Below are 17398 nucleotides of genomic sequence, written 5' to 3' on the forward strand. Positions count from 1 at the left end.
AAAGAAGGAAACATACTTTCGATGTACTTAATTTCTTAGAGGAAATACAGAAGCATTAAACACTTAACAAAATTGCAAATATTTGTTAATTTCCTACCATTTCTTAAATAGAATATTCGCTGTCAATAAGGGCATAAAAGTTGAAGATCAAATGAACAAAAATTTCAGAATAACAAACTGACTCATGTAAATATGAATAAATATTTCTAAATAATTCTTCATCTTAATATAAGCAATTTTTTTTATTCAAAACCATTTTGAGCATAATGTGTATTAATTTCTGCAGTGAAGTTCAGTTCCTGAAAGTAGTGAAGTAGTCACTACATTTGTAACATAGTAGCTGTAGTAAACTACAAAAATAATATGGTTTTTCCGACCACTGCTCAAATGTTTTAAATTTTTATATTAAAAAAAAACATTTTATGGCTTCTTGTGTAGACCTTTAAACACTTAATCTGTATGTTATTTTTCTCTTTCAGGAAAAACATACTTAACATCGATGACAATTCTTACAGGTAACTTATTTTCTTTTTTTTTTATCTCCGCATAAAATTATTGTTACTTTCAACACGATGCCATTAAATTATATTAGCAGAATTACTTTTTATCAACAGTGTGATAAATTTTTCTGAAAAATAAATATTCTCAAGAAATTATTGTTTATTAATTATATTTATTATAATTAATAAATATTTATTATACATAATAAATACTTATAATTAAATAAATTATTAATTAATTGAAATGTTACCTGCAAAAAGAAAGTTGCTCCCAATTTCGACATTTATGGAAAACTTTAATAAAAGTTTAAGAATTTTTAATTAAATCAAAAAAAAAAAAAATATATATATATATATATATATATATATATATATTTACTTAAACAGGTTGCCACTTCACAAGGAGAATTGGAAAAAACCTCCAAAATACAGGGAACTTAAAAATCATCTGAAATAACAGCATTGTTACCCTAATGTAGCTCACAAGAGCACTGTGAATGCTTGTTTCCTCTTAAAATAGTGTGTAAAATATGTACAGAAAAAACAAAGGGAATTTTTTTCCCTCCATATAAGTGGCAACCCTGTTAAAAATATCTTCTAGAGGGCCATATTATTTAGAAGATATTTTCCAACTTCTAGAGGAGGTGGAAATCCATAAAATGTAACAAATCTAGTGTTCTATTTCATTTTATGAAAATTAATTTTCATTGAAAGGCCAGTTCTTTTTAATATACTGTATAGCTGTTTCATTTTTATTTCAAACTAACTTATTTGTAAGAACTTGCTCTGAGCTACGACAAAAAGGTTGAATAAGTACAAGATATTACAGATGCAACCAAAAGTTCCCAAAATATAAATACTTTTCATTTTCGGTTACCCTTCAATTCCTCTTTTAAATTATTGTATTGTACAGTAGGGAACCGATTATCCGGAACAATCGGGACCATCGCTATTCCGGATAACTGATTTTTCCGGTTTTCTGAATCGCTACAAAAAGCAGTTTTTTTTATTGTTAAACCCAACTAAAAAAAAAATAATGTTTGGAAATAATCTTAAAAAGAAGAAAAAACGAAGTAATACAGTAATGATTATTTCTAAAATGATGGTATGGTAAACATCTTTAAAAAAAAAAAAAAAAAAATCCTAAAATCTTATGAGGAAAAAATAATTTTTTTTTAAAAAATGGCGGGAAAATGTATCGAATTTCGTTCCGGTTTTTTGGTTTTCCGGTTTTCTGATTTCCGGATAACAGGTTCTGTACTGTATTTTATTGTGTTCTTATTGTTGTATATTTTTATAGAGCACTACAGATTTTTCAAGAAGAAAGACATCCCTCTGTATATAAGAGCACTGTTGGAAATAAGGAAGGTCTCAGTTTATACGGTTTGTAGAAGTCTCTATAGTTATGATTAACTAAGGATTTTATATTTAAAAAAATAATAAGCTACATGCAGGGTTTTATTTTATAACCTTCGTTGAACAACTGACCCAATTTTGAGTTTACGACTACCGATGTTCGACTCCATGATATAGAACTCGATGGAGAAGACGAGGTAACTGGTGGATCAAACATTGGGAGAAATTTGCCTTCGTTGAGGACACTTTGATGACCCTTATTTGTGTTACATGGAGAGCAAAACATCACACGGTCAGCCTGATGGCAAAAGGACTTCAACCCGTGATCCGTCTACCACTGAGGATATTTTTTGTCAGCACTGGTCGGTGTGAGACAGATGCAGAATTCATGTCGATCGGCCGCGGTTGGGATTCAAACCCAGACTACCTCGTGTCTTCAACCCAGTTAAGATTAGTGAAGGAAGGTCAACTTATACATGCACAGTTATATTTTCATTATATATAGTAAATCATAGCAGAAAACATACATTTCTCTAAATTTGTAAAAAATCAATATTTCAGAATTTATTTTATCTGAAAACTTTGCAGAATAAATTAATGCTCTATACCTAACAGCTTACCATAACATGTTTTTAAACACAGAAATTTGATTTATTAATGCCTCTTAACATGTTTTTCTTTTAACATGTCTCTCACACAGAAATTTGATTTATTAATGTCTCTAAACAATTAGACATGCATTAAGAATTTTCTTACATTGTTTATTAACTCTATCCTTCTCACCCCAAATGGTCAAAATAACCATTGCTTATTTTGACCATTGGTGAATTTTCGCTCTCTTTATATTGCTCATGATATTTCCAAGCTAAATTTTTCAAAAGTAATGTGCCAAAATGATTAAACAATTTTTTTCATACTCCCAAAATCATGTTCATATCTTATTCTGTACACCAGGTAGATGGCAATACCAGGCTATTTGTAATATGTCTAGAAGCATAGTTTATTTTAAAATAGATGTCTGCACTCATCAAACCTGTATTTTTGTGACTAACCCAACAACTAAAAAGGAATACATTTATTGTACTTGCACTTAGTTTTATATAATTTTCTAGAATGAAAAAATTAAGTTTTATAACTGTTTTCTTCAAAATTTAACATTAAGGGTTTATAAATGTTCCGTATGTAAAACATTATGAAGATTAAAATAGTTGACATACTGTGGAAAGGTTTTCACCAAGAAACTTAAAATTTGCTGAGATGTTACTGAATACTTCTTTTGAAATCCATCTTCTAGTGTAAGCCTGCAATTTCTGTGGTTTATTTGGAAGTAAACACCAATTTTCTATTCAATTTCGCATTGGCTTTTAAATTTTTAATCATTATCTAATCTAGATTAGGCACATAGTTTTATGATTTGGTATTAGATGTTTAAAAATATTTTTTTTTTTAAATTTGTTGCCAGTAAATGTATCATTTTTTATTTCATTTAGTTTATACAAAAATTACTTCAAACAAAATTATTATGAAAAATATAATACTCAATGTAGGCAAATTATCTTTTCTTCTTTCAGGGATATGTAATCGTTGTAAATCTGCTATAGGGAAAAAAGAACTTAAGTGAGAATACTTAAACTGCTTACAAATATTTTGACGTTTTTATAAATAAATATTTTATTAGTTCTTTAATATGTACTTTTTTTTTAAATGTAGACGATGGTTCCTTATGCCTACAAATAATCCAGAAATAATTAAAGAGAGACAATCTGCAATAAAGTATTTCATCTTGTCAAAAAATTCAGATGTTTTAAGTGCTTTACAAGGAAGCCTAAAGCACATAAAGTTCTTGCCTGTATGTACCTTTTTTTCTCTTTATTGTGTATTTTTCATTATATATATATATATTATACTGTTCGAATTAATTGGGACAAATGAAAAAAAAAGTGATTTATTGAAACTTTAGCATTTAATCATTACATACCTTAAGTTACATTGATACGTGTCTGTATTAATATGAAGTATGTCCTCCTTTAGAAGATATGACTTCAAGAACACGTTTTGGCATTGATTCCACTAGTGTAGCGCACATGTTCTTGACTTTATCGTCGTGGAACCATACTTGAATAGCACTTTTTATCATTTGTTCTACTGTCGTGCAATTCATCTTGGCTAAGCGATTCTTTAGAATATGCCACAGGTTCTCAATGGGACTTAGGTCTGGTGAATTACCAGGCCAATCAAGCACTTTTATTTTGTTTTCTCGCATAAAATTCTGGACCAGTTTGGAATTGTGACAAGGGGCCAAATCATGTTGAAATGTTCCGTAGAATATTTCCATGAATGGAACAATCCTACAATGTAATATATCGATGTATTTGGCTGAATTCATCATGCCTTTTAGAGGCACTAAGCTTCCAGTGCTATTTGTTGTGAAGAAACCCCAAAACATTTGTTTAGAAGGGTGTTTTAGAGTCTGTTGGATATGATCTGGTCTCAGACTTTCACCTTCACTTCGTCTAACTACACTTGATTTGTATCCCTGCACAAATAAATGTGTTTTATCACTGAAAACCACTTTCTTCCAGTTATTTACAGTCCATTTTTGGTATTTTCTAGCCCATGCTAAACGTTTTTTCATCATTTTCTGAGTTAGAAATTATTTTTTCCTTGGTCTTCTTGCCTTACGTCCAACTTCTAGAAGCCTTTTTCGTACAGTTGAAGTACTCACATCAACACCACAATCCAATAAATCCCTTCGGAGGTCTGAGCTCGTTTTTCTTGGATTAATTTTACTATTTCTTATCAGACTTTTATCAGTTCTTGGAGTAGTTTTCCGTTTGCGTCCACATTTTCCTTTTCTTTTTGTAGAGGATGAGCCAGAATCTAGAAATGTTCTAAGAATTCTGGAAACACTAGATTTCCCTACTCCAACTGCTGTAGCGATGTCTCTCACAGTCGTAGAAGTGTGTTCATTAAGAGCGATAATTTTAGAGCTCTTCCTTGGACTAATATCCATTTTTTATAAGCACATAACTTGTGTTAGACTAAACTCAAAATTATAACCACCAATTTTCACACTGAAATGCTCACAACTGAACTACAAATACACTGAAACCAGTCAGACTAGTAAATCATAGTGAAGGTCTATCCGTCACCGCAGCTCAAGGCAGTATAACTGGTTTGAAGTGGTTCGGGACATCACTGGCAATCCCATACCAACTCGAATGAGAAAATCTTGCTTGTCCCAATTAATTCGAACACTATAGTGTATATATATATATATATATATATATATATATATATATATATATATATATATATATATATATATATATATATATATATATATATATATATATATATATATATATATATATGTGTGTGTGTGTGTGATCCCACAGTGGACTGATCGTTAAGACACTCTTCCCAGTAGAGCACCGAAGTCAAAGATCACTGGCTGCTGTCAGTGTGCGGGTGGGAGACCTCTTTGATCAGCCTACGAAAGCACAGAGGGTGTGCAGTATTGGTCCTCGTCAGACTATTCTACCTTGATGTACTCGACTTCGGATGCAGGTCGTTCGGCTACGGAAGCAGAGGATCAAAATTTCATGCCATTCCTTTGGATCATCCCCAAACCATTGCCGATAGCCCATTGTGCACTAGTGTGATGTAAACAAACAACATTAGATATATATGTATATAAATATACATTAGACGATCTATAAACTGCAATTCTCCATAAACTGCATTAACTTTGTGAATGTTAGCAATGAAATTTGCTGTTAATAAATTTCTATTACTAAGTAAGAACTATCAACTTTTTACATTTGTTTAATTATTTGCTAAGAGCTTAAAATTTAAATTTTTTTTTTCTGTAAATAGTAAGTATTTAAGTGCATATTTGTGTTTTTAAATGTTTGTAACTAAAAATTAATTTAAATCTTTTAAGATCTGTCACAAACTAATATTAGCATATTCGGTAGGTAAGATTATAGATAAGCAAAATGATTTTTATACAGTACAGAACCCGTTATCCGGAAATCAGAAAACCAAAAAACCGGAATGAAATTCGATACATTTTGCCGCTATTTTCAACAAAAAAAATTTTTTTTTTTTTCCTCATAAGATTTTAGGATTTTTCGTTCTTTTTTGAAAGATGTTTACCTTACCATCATTTTGGAAATAATCATTAGTGTATTACCTCATCGTTTTTTCTTCTTTTTAAGATTATTTCCAATTTTTTTTTTTTTTTTTTTAGTTGGGTTTAACAATAAAAAAAACGGGTTTTGTAGCGATTCAGAAAACCGGAAAAATCAGTTATCCGGAAAAGCGATGGTCCCGATCGTTCCGGAAAATCGGTTCCCTACTGTAATATGAATTCCACAAAACGCAAATCCTCAGGTTTCAAGGTTTGCGTTATAAAGATCCACTGTTTATATATATGTATATATATAGTAAAAGTTTGATGTACTGAATACCACATTCTACGAGAAGTCGACTATTATGGCACGTTTCTAAGTAACTGCCAAAATGTTAATGTTAAACATACAAAAATTTTATGTTTAAAACAAGTAAAAAATTCTAGCCTTTAGTTATTTTGACAATTTTTTTAAGGTTATTCATTTTTCCACTTTTTATTAAGCATTTATTATAAAAAATGGCAAATTGGGAGACAATTTTATTTTTTACTGATACCAGTAAAAAATGGAGAAAAACATCTTATCAACTTTCCTTACAATATTGTAAGGTTTGCATAAGTTTAATTTTATCACAGCAAATGAAAAGTTTAACATTTATATAAAAAAAAGGTGGCAGCAGATTTGATACAAAAATAGAAGGCTATGCTTTAAAATATTTGTCGTTTATTATTGTTTATTAAAATACTTTTTTTAAATATCTTCTCGCTTCTTATTTATAATTCATTTAAACTAAATTCCTTGTCTTTCAACCTTACTTTATAATATCAACCCATCATATTTATAAAGTAAGAGTGTGGGGAATTGTCAACCAAGTTGTCTTCCTCCTTACAAAAGAAATTTTTTTTTGCAGCTCTTAAGAACTCTGCAGACAACTGTATCTTCAACAAGTCCTTCAAACTTTTTAAACTCATAAAACTGTTTTTAAGGTCAATAAAAGAGCTTATTTTTCAATTTTGATTCTTAATGTTTACTTACTGTCTTTTAGAATCTTGAAAAGCTTTCGTTATTAATTTTTCTTGTAAAAAAAATTGACAAGCAACTTTTTAAAAGCAATAATTCTTTTTTTAAATCAGAAACTACCTTAACTTTTAGACAATTGATTCTGAGAATAAAATCATTCCAGAATAATTCACTTTTAAAATGTATGGAATTTTTGAAAATTATGTATCATTTAAATAGTTTAATAAATTAATAAATGTGGCTATCAATTATATTCTAAATCTTTCTTATAAAAAACTTTGAAATACTAAAAACTAAATATAAAAATAAAGATAATGAAGTATTGAACCAAAAAATTTAACTTTGCATTCTTATAAATATCAAATCTATATATAGTGAATTCTGAGCATATAATGTGTTATTCTTTAGAGAATTTTGACAAGAATGAAAACTGCTCAAGCAGCAATGACCGACTGGCAAGCTTTGTATAAGGTACGAATTGGCTTAGAACTGTATTTGTACGTGTTTTCTAATTTTAGTTTACCAATATTTGTTGTTTTAACAATTTACTGAAAAGTAGTGTTTACATTGAATCTTTTTTATATCAAAATTTGTGTTCATATGTATATTGTATTTTATATTATGTTGAAATTTATTTACATTGCAACATTTTTTTTTTTTAAATGAGAACTGCCACAAATGAGCTTAAATATCTGAAAATGATAATATTTAACAATACTTTTTTTTCCTTATGAATAGACGCAAAGAGAAAAGTATTTAGCTTAATATTTAAGGAAAGCTTGAAATTAGTTTTTTATCCATACTCTTTATTAAAAGAAAGTGTGTAAACAACAATTAGGTTAATTAGCCTAACTAGGTTTTACATGCAATTTAAATATTATAAATTTATCTTGTACAACTCGTATGAAATTTTTTTTATTCATTCCTAGACTTCTTATCACGCCATGCTCATTTGTGATATAGCACGGTCCCGCACGCATTGCTTAGAAATTTTCTCAGAGGTAATGAAATATATTTACTTTTAAGTTTTCAGCAGTGTGATGAGAATAACTAACACAATTATGTTTTACTTTCAGATATCTAATACTTTCTCTACTGATTTATTCCGCATCGCTAGTTTGCTGAATAAAATTGTAAGTGTTATGTAACTTATTTTGTAATACACTTCTTTAATATTACGTTATGATGTTATGTACATTATGCTGTTTTCAGTATCATTACATAGCATTTCAATTACAAAAATATTATTATATTTCAAATTATGAAATTAAAGCAATGTGGGATAAGTAAATGAAGCAATGAGGTAATAAGTAAACGCAATGAGAAAACATGTAAATCAAACAATCAGAAAATAGCTAATAGTACTTTTTTTTTTTTTTTATTTATTTTGAAGATTGATTTTGAAGAGTATGCCAAACAAAATCACTTTGTTGTTAAGCCTGGAGTTGATAGTGAACTTGACAAAAGTATGTATATTATCAAACCTAATTTTATAGTTTTTCCACAAATCATATAAATTTTACCTTTAAAAGCAATGTTTTTACAAATTTAATTTTTTTTTTTATCTCCCTGTATCTGTAAAATATCAGCTTTATTCAAAATTGTTTGAATTAATATTAGTTAATTGCATGTGTGTCGTATTTTTGTAATGAAATTTGCTAGAAAGGAAGGAAAATTTTAAGCATGGCTTATCTGTTATATATGTATGTGGGAAAAAAATTATAATTTCCTTGTGGTTTAAATTTGGTGATTTTTGTTTTGTTTAATACTTACTTCTGAGCTTTGAAAGTGTAAAATCAGCTTGGCTGCAGAACAGGGAAAAGTTTGGGAATTTTATCAATCTGATAAAAATGAGGGAAATGTTTGGGAATTTAACCAAAAAAAAAGTCAAAGGAAAGTTAATTCATTTAAGTTTGAAGTGAAGTTTTTCATAAAAAAATGGTCTGGAAACAATTTCTCAAAATTAATACAATTCTAATAAGTGCTTCGCAATTTATTTTATGTATAAGAACAAAGTATAACTAAAAAATCAATAGTAAAATTTATAGTACTAATTCGTACAGGGTACAGCTCGTCTTATAGCACAGGGAAAATCGATGCCATTAGTCTGGAGGAATCTGAGAAAAGTAAGGGAATTTTTTTCCTAAATGTTTGTGTGACCACTCTGAAAATATTTCAATGGGGAAAAAAAATTGAATACATTTTTATCTAATATTTTAATTGAGTATATAGTTGGTATATTTGCAATTATCGTATGAGTTTAATCCATTGGTGGCTGGTAAAAAATATTTAAGAAAAAGGTACTACTACTAACTTACGCCATTACTTTTTTCTAAGAAAAAAAAAATAGTGGCACAAGTGTTTATTTTATAGGAATGATATAATTCTGTGTAACAGGCTCATTTTATGTTTTACTCATTTATTAAGATTTCGAAATAGAAATGAGATAAAACAAGGCTCCCACAAGTCAGAGAGAATAGGGAACACCTGGAATTGTCACGGAATTTTATCCTGGAAAATTCCCTGACATTTGTAATAGATGTTAGTAATTTTAACATCCATTACAATTTTTTGTAGTAAAAATTTCACATTTTAGTGAAACTGCCAGGTTTCCATCGTCATTCAATATTATTTCCTTGCTCACAAAATCTAATATTTGGCATTACAAATTTTTTTTAAAAATGTAAGTTTTCTGATACAAATTGCATTGTTGATAAAATAGGGTCTTAATTTTCATTGAAATTTAGCTGATATACCTAGAATAGTCAGGGAATTTTTTTTTTTTTTTTTTTTTTTTTTTTTTTTTTTTTTTGTTGATGAAATTGAGTGGTAACTCTGTAAAGTCATGTCAAATTTGGAATTGTCAGTTTTAAATTTCTACATGTTGTTAATAAAGAAGAAATTCCTAATGATTTATAAAATTTGAATAATTGTTATCTTATAATTTTTCCATCTGTCTTTGCAAAGAAAATATTTAATTTGTATTCTTCTTGATGCTGTAAAGTGAAACGCACCTACAACGGACTTCCCAATTTCATGACTGAAGTGGCATATCAAGAACTCCAGGAATTAAGTAGTGATATTCCGCAGTGCAGTGTCATATATTTGCCTCAAGTAAAATTCCCTTTTTTTTAAAACAATTTGAAGTTTATTTTAACATTACAAGCCTTTATTTATAATCTGTAATTTTATATTTAGCTTGGTTATTTGTTGGCCATTCCTGCGACTGAGCAGATGAAAGATACTAAAGACTACTCAATTCCAAACTTGAGATTTATGGTGGGTGACTTTTATTTTTAAACAACTTTGTTTCGTTTTCTATTTAACTGAATATTTGAAAGAACTGGAAGCATAATATTGATAAGCCACATTTTCAAAATTTTCAGTGGAGAGCATTTTTTTTAAAAGAAAAAAAAAATGAATGAAATATTCATACAAGCCAGGTCATAAGGATTTTAAAATATTTTAGTGTATTAGGCTGTTTTCATGGGAAAATTATAGAAATTTTTAAGGCATCTAATCTAAAAGCAGTTTTCTGAGTTCTGTTTAGTTTGGAGTAAAAAAGTCACCTTCGGCAGACATTTTTGCACAAGGATAATATTTTATCATAACATTTCATAATAATTTTTTGACTATGAATGTTTGATTGTTTTTTTAATTTCGTTTCAACTTTAATTTCTACCTTGGTCCTGATAATTTCAACAATTTCATTCTGGGATTTGTTACAGTAATGATGCACAACAACTCTTTCTACTCTGAAATATTTTTTGTACAACCTATTATCCATGTGAAACTTCATTCCTTTGTAATTGTGGTGATTATCATGACAACAAATGAATACAGAATTGTATTTAAAAAAATTATTTTTTGAATTCTCACTGAGGCTGCTTTTTGAGTAGACAAATGTAATTTTAAAACATAAACTTACACTTTTATATAATGCTGTGTTTTTTTTGTTTTTTTTTTCCTTTAGTTTATCACAAACGATGTGGCACATTACAAGAGTGATAATACCAAAAGTAAGACTTTATCAATTATTTTAAAAATAAATTTGTTGCTGTTAGTTAGTTTTGCAAGCAAATTGCTTATGATATATTTTAAAATTAAAGTAAACGTTAAATAAATAAAGAAGGAAACGTTATTAGTTAAGTAGGAAGCAAAAAGATAAGCATTATTTTTCTATCAGTTTTTTGTCAGAATATTATTTTCAACAAAATAAAAGTTAACTGTAGGTTAATATTTTTGTCAGGTAAAAATATGAAAAAGATATTTATATGATTCGAAAATGCCTGCTTTTAGCACCATTGACAACTCCAAATGTTTTGAGGTAAGAAACATTTGATTTAATAATATAAGGAGCTGAGGATATTAATTCAGAACTTTTTCCCTAGAATCTAGCTAAGTTTCTTAATATCATAATTTATAAGAGGTTTTAAATTTTTCTTGTTCAGAATTTTATAAAAAGAAAGGACAATGTTGAATACTGTATTCTTAGATTAATTAAATAACAAATATACTTCTTGTTTAATTAAAATTCCATAAAGAGTAAAATTATTGTTCCAAATAGGAAAACTCACTGTTCTGAATTGCTGTTAAACTAATAAAATGCTAATCCAATCACATTAAAAAGAAATTTATCTTATATTACAATTGTTAACTTGTAAATTTATTACTCAATTTTCAGATATTTTATTAACTTTATGTATGTTTGTTTCTACAGAGTTGGATTCTCTACTTGGTGATACCCTTTGTGATATTTATGGTAATATTTTTTTTAATCAAATTGTAACTATGTATATATCTATACATATCTTTGCACGCACACATATATATATGTATGTTTATATATATACTAGAGGGCTCCGCCCCCTGCTCACTACCGCTTGCAAACCCCCGAAAATTGCTACGCAATTACATTTTCGTTCGCTTCGCGAACAAACTTGAAGTCATTTTCCTGGAGATTAGCTGGCAATTTTTCTGCACCAACATCACATAGAGAGAATATGATAGGATTGTAAAATGTCAGAGGAACTTATTATCAACATTATAAACTTATATAAAGCAATTTCAATACGAACAATATTATGAACTTATATAAAGCAAGGAAGCAATATTATTTAACGCATTACTATAGGGCATTAGCCAGAGATTAATCTCTGTATCCGAAGCACGCTTGGTAGATCGTAACTCAAATCATTGTTGATCTTATAGGATGCCGGACTCTCCCTATATGGTGCTTTATCTCCCCCCCCCCAGTAATTTAAATTTTAAACTGAAAACAATTAAAACCTGATGAAAAAAAACTTTACAAAAATTACAAACAAATTAAAACATGTAATATTAATAAGTTGATTCTAAGTAATATTTCAAAAACAAATACCATTGCAAGTAATTGCTCAATTAACTTCAATGCTGTCAACTGACAAAATATTTTAGTCTCAATCAGAAGTATTCGTAAGTACACCAAGCTATTCGTTTTCATTTAAACGTCTTGACTTCTCAACGTTTCTTCGCTGCGCATTCCGCTGTCGTGTATTGATAGCACTATGATTATTTTCCAGTTAATTTTGTGCAGCTAAATCATGTTCAGGTCTATGCCGCTGTTGATATCGCCTAAGATATTCACGGCGATTCATTTTTTATAAAAGATATAAGTATTTTAAAGTAAACTCTGTTCAATATATTTTGATAATTTGGAATGTAAATAGTTTTTTGAGAGAGTGTTGATTCGTGCTTCCAATACTCTACCCGATTTATCAAAGCTATTAAAATATATTTGAATTCTAAAATAAATAACTGCTTTCTATCAAAACAAACATTTTATTATAAAACTTTAGAACAACTATCTTTTTACATTGCCACTCAAAATTATTAATAAACACTGGATAATATTGCGTTAATGACACTTTTATCTAATGACGTCATAAATAATCGTTTGCATAAAGTTTAGTTCATAATAATCATATATAATCGTTTGCATAAATAATCGTTCGGTCTTTTTATAGCTTTATGTAACAAGCGGGAATTTTTTTTTTTTTTTTTTTTGGAATGGCAATGTTATAATTTTGTTGTTGAGTTAATAAATCTTCCTTTTTATAAACGTAATTGTAGAGTTTTCTTAATTATTTGACTCGAAGTCCTCTGAGTTTTATTTGAGGTCAGTTTTTATTTTCTATTTTTTGACAGCATTATTAAAAATTATTACCTTTTCACATACACGAGTTCTTAATTTTGATTGGCTATTATGTGCGTTACTAACCAGAAGTCTTCTGTGATTGGCTACGTGTTATCATTCCACTCTCTTCTTATATATAAAGATATATTGGGAGTACAAATTAGTTTGGTCCCTTTTTTTGTATGATCAAAAATGCATTTATTTTTGAACAAAATGAATGAAAAGATTAGTCTAAGTATTGTCCATCGCTGGCTATTACTTATTCCCACCTCTCAGGCAATTTTCGAATTCCATCTCGAAAAAATGTCTCGTCTTTTGAGGCGATCCAAGTTAGGGGCCAATTTTCGATTTCTGCAAAAAAAGTGAACCAGTGACCTGCCAAATCGTGCTTCATCCGTCGGAACAACCAATAATCAGAAGTTGCAATGTCTGGTGAACACGGCAGGTGCAGTAAAATATCCCACTTGAGCGTTTCCAAATAATTTTTTGCGACATGAGGCGGACCGTTATAATGCAGAAGAATAACTTTGTTGTGTCTTTGATTGTCTTCTGGCTGTTTTTCTCATAATGCACGACTCAAACAAATCAATTGTAGCCTATACCAATCGCCCGTAATGGAATCGACAGGTTGTAGCAGCTCATAGTGTACAGCACCATTCACCATTCTTGAAACTTCAAAACCATTCCCTATGTGATTTATCAGTTGGAGAATTGTCACCATAAACTTCTACAAGCATTTGATGACCTTCAGCTGCACTTTTTTTTTAAAATTAAAGCAGAAACATAAAGCCTCCCTCAAATGCTGCTTAGTTACCACAAAATTTGACACATTCGACGAAGTAAAAAGCAAGGTTTTTGTATGAAACTCAGAGAGATAAACTGAATATTATTAACAGATGTCTAACCTCTCTGAAACCACCGAAACCAGCTGTCACTCTGAAACATGCATAACAGCCAGAGCCATCTTTTGAAAACGGACCAAACTAATTTGTACTCCCAATACATATATATATTTGTTTATTCATATATATATATATAAATTTATTAAAATAACAACTTTACGTTGTAATTCTGTTGCTACATTTTTAAATAGTAATTGTTTATAAGTGTCGTAAAATTCATTATTTTTTAAGCATCTTTTATTTGAATAAATTATTAACATAGGTATAGTTTGGTGTAATGAATAACTGCGCTCATTGGTTTGGCACTGTATTAAAAAATGGTATTGTGATTTTACTTTTTTTTGTATTCTGAAGTAATAGTATTTGAATTGTTAAATATTGCACAACCTTATTTGAAAGAGTTCTACCAGAAAAATATTGTTTTAATCATAATTTTAGAATTTTACTGTCCATAATATCTATTTATATATGTATTTAGAATATTAAAATTAACATTAATTATAATAAATTTTTCATTTACAAGTTATGTAGTTTTTCATATATAAATATTTTTTTACTAGAAGGTAGGAGCTTTCTTCAGTAAGACATTTCATGTTATAATAATGATTTAAATTGTAATTGCTCATAAGTGTTGTATTCATTATTTTTGACTTTTTTTATTATAATTAATTTTTGACATATTTGTAGTTTGGTGTAATGAAAAATTGCACTCATTTATTTTGCACTATATAAATAAGATATTATTGTCATTTTACCTTTTTTATATTTAAATAGTAGTGTTTAAATTGTTCTATTATGCGCACAGCCTTTTTCAGCACAGTTCTACGAGAAAAAGACAACTGCACCTATACAGTTATTCACCTAAATTAATGATCAATTGAAAATGTATAATCAAAATAATGATGTGATTAAAATGATGCTTTTGAAATTTTGAAGAAATTTTTGCTGCTAAGATTTGATAAAATTATTTTAATGGAAATTTTGAATTTATTTCTTTTTATTTTTTGGATGATTATTGTGCAAATACTTTGTTCTTTAAATTAAATTGACATTTATAGTGAAATAAACATCCATATTTTTCACAGCTTTTATATAGCTTACTATGTAATAAAGAATTTTAAAAAATTATCGTTATGAAACTTAAGGATGTCATTCAACTTTAGTTTAGTTGAAAGTCTAAAACATTTCAAGCACTTTCCATTCTTTAAAAAAACTCAAACCATCTGTTTTTAATTTCAACATTTTATTGATATTAATTAATAATAAGCTTTAAGGAAAAAATTTATGTTGTTTTTATAAGGTCTATTGACAAAATCCAAAGTACTGCAATTTTAAAGAATGTTTTTAATTTAATGTTTTGAAGTATTATTTTAATTATATTTTTCTTTATTTTTATTTTCAAAATTATATCTTTATCAGTTTTAAACTATGATTCTTAAAAAAAATTCTAGCAAATTTATTTAAATGATTGAATTTTGTTGTTAAAAATATTCCATATTACTTTGCAAATACATAATTGTCCTCTTCCAGATAAGGAAACTCAAATCATGCATAAATTACAGAATGTTATTTTAGAAATGAAGCCTGTTTTATTTGATGTCATGGAATATTCAGCAAAATTAGATTGGTAATTTTTGGGATTATCAATAGTTAAATATATAAGTATCTTTCAGATCGTTTAATTTAAGGAAAACACTATTTTATCAAATCCTAATTTAGCATTTATGTTTCAGAAAGTTTTTAATTCTTAACAAATAGGTGACACAATTTGGAGAATATTGAAAGCAATTTGTTTTAATGAAAAGAAAGTAAATATTATTGTGTTAAAAACATTTGGCAGTTAATGACATCACATTCATGAACAACAGTGGGATTTTTGGTTTTCATTCGTTAATTACCTTATACTTCACTACTGATTTAATGTAATATTTTCGGTTAATTGAATAGAAACCAGCAATGGTGCAGTCGGATTTTTGATTTTCATTCATTAATTACCTTATACTTCTCTACTGATTTAATGTAGTATTTTCGGTTAATTGAATAGAAACCAGCAATGGTTCAATGGGATTTTTGGTTTTCATTCATTAATTACCTTATACTTCTCTACTGATTTAATGTAGTATTTTCGGTTAATTGAATAGAAACCAGCAATGGTATTGTATAAAAAATAGGCAAAAAAAAAAAAGATGTTTTTTTTAACAATAAATGCCTGTGTAGTTAATTCTCAAAAAATAAATGGCAGTTCTAAATATTATACCATCTTATGTTAAAAAGTATTGTCGATGAAGTTCTACCGTAAATTTTTAAAGAGCGGTGGTGGCTCAGGGGATAGAGCGTTCACTTTCAATGTGGTGAGCCGGGTTTGAATCCCAACGATGGCTGGTTTATATGAACTCTGCATCTGGCTTGCAACGACCACAGTGATGATGCAAAATATCCTCAGTATTAGACGAACCCTGGGTTAGAGTCACTTTGCTTCAGACTAACTGCCGGAGGTTTTCGTGGTTTTCCTCTCTTTGTAACACAAATGCGGATTTGTTCCATCAAAAAGTTCTCCACAATGGCAAAATTTCTCCCCATACTAAATCTACGAGTTCCCTTGTTTTCTGGATTTGAACATTAGTAGTTGTATACTCAAAATACAGGGTCAGCTGTTCAATAATGGTTATAAAATAAAATAAATTTTTGAAGTATTTTTAACTCAAAGGATATCCTTATTCTCTTGAAAGCGTTATTCGCTGGCATCCAAATTTGTTTTGATTTGATAAAACATAATGATGAATAATCAGTACAAAATACCACTTAATTAAGTTTCTAACTTAGCACTATAATTACTATAAACTCTTTATTTTATTTATTGATTTTTTTTTTTTTTTTTTTTTTTTCTTTTTCTTTTTTTTTTTTTGTAAGCAAAATCAAATGAATTAGAATTTTGATAAAACTTATCTTTATAATTAGTTTTAAAAGCCATGTACTGGGCAGCATTTTGTATTTATTATTATTCTTATTTAATAACTGATATTTATGTAAGTTTAAAATATTATATTACAGTCGAACCCCGCTATAGTGAACCTGGGATATAGTGAACACTCGGATGTAGTGAACTTTTTTAGCGGTCCCGTCCGTATTCCTATTTAAATAATGTTATTTTTAACGCTTATAGTGAACAGCTTAGAACTTGGAAACTCGGTTATAGTGGACTCAAATTTCATTTCTTCAAATATCTTTTTCAGTCCTCCATCTTTAAACTTGTGTTGGGACTGAAAATGAATGCATTCCTATAAAATGTGTCATATTATATTCCTTTAT

At 28.4% G+C, this 17398-nt stretch overlaps 1 protein-coding gene across 11 annotated transcripts in view; it reads left to right on the forward strand.

Annotated features, from left to right (window-relative positions):
- The window catches only part of LOC107451237 (mutS protein homolog 5), an 87065-nt gene that overhangs the window by 60126 nt on the left and 9541 nt on the right, over positions 1–17398 (forward strand). For all 11 annotated transcript variants that reach the window (XM_087152478.1, XM_087152481.1, XM_043043077.3 and 8 more), the window contains 13 exons: positions 480–515; positions 1801–1883; positions 3428–3473; positions 3567–3705; positions 7421–7483; positions 7942–8013; positions 8089–8145; positions 8406–8478; positions 10017–10126; positions 10211–10291; positions 10986–11031; positions 11733–11774; positions 15620–15716. In XM_087152478.1, the coding sequence (XP_087008604.1) occupies positions 480–515; positions 1801–1883; positions 3428–3473; positions 3567–3705; positions 7421–7483; positions 7942–8013; positions 8089–8145; positions 8406–8478; positions 10017–10126; positions 10211–10291; positions 10986–11031; positions 11733–11774; positions 15620–15716 (945 nt within the window). The remainder of the gene's footprint in view (positions 1–479; positions 516–1800; positions 1884–3427; positions 3474–3566; positions 3706–7420; positions 7484–7941; positions 8014–8088; positions 8146–8405; positions 8479–10016; positions 10127–10210; positions 10292–10985; positions 11032–11732; positions 11775–15619; positions 15717–17398) is intronic.

The sequence above is a fragment of the Parasteatoda tepidariorum genome, chromosome 9 (assembly GCF_982258835.1).
Source record: "Parasteatoda tepidariorum strain Cologne lab strain chromosome 9, Ptep-v5.0, whole genome shotgun sequence".
NCBI lineage: Eukaryota > Metazoa > Arthropoda > Arachnida > Araneae > Theridiidae > Parasteatoda > Parasteatoda tepidariorum.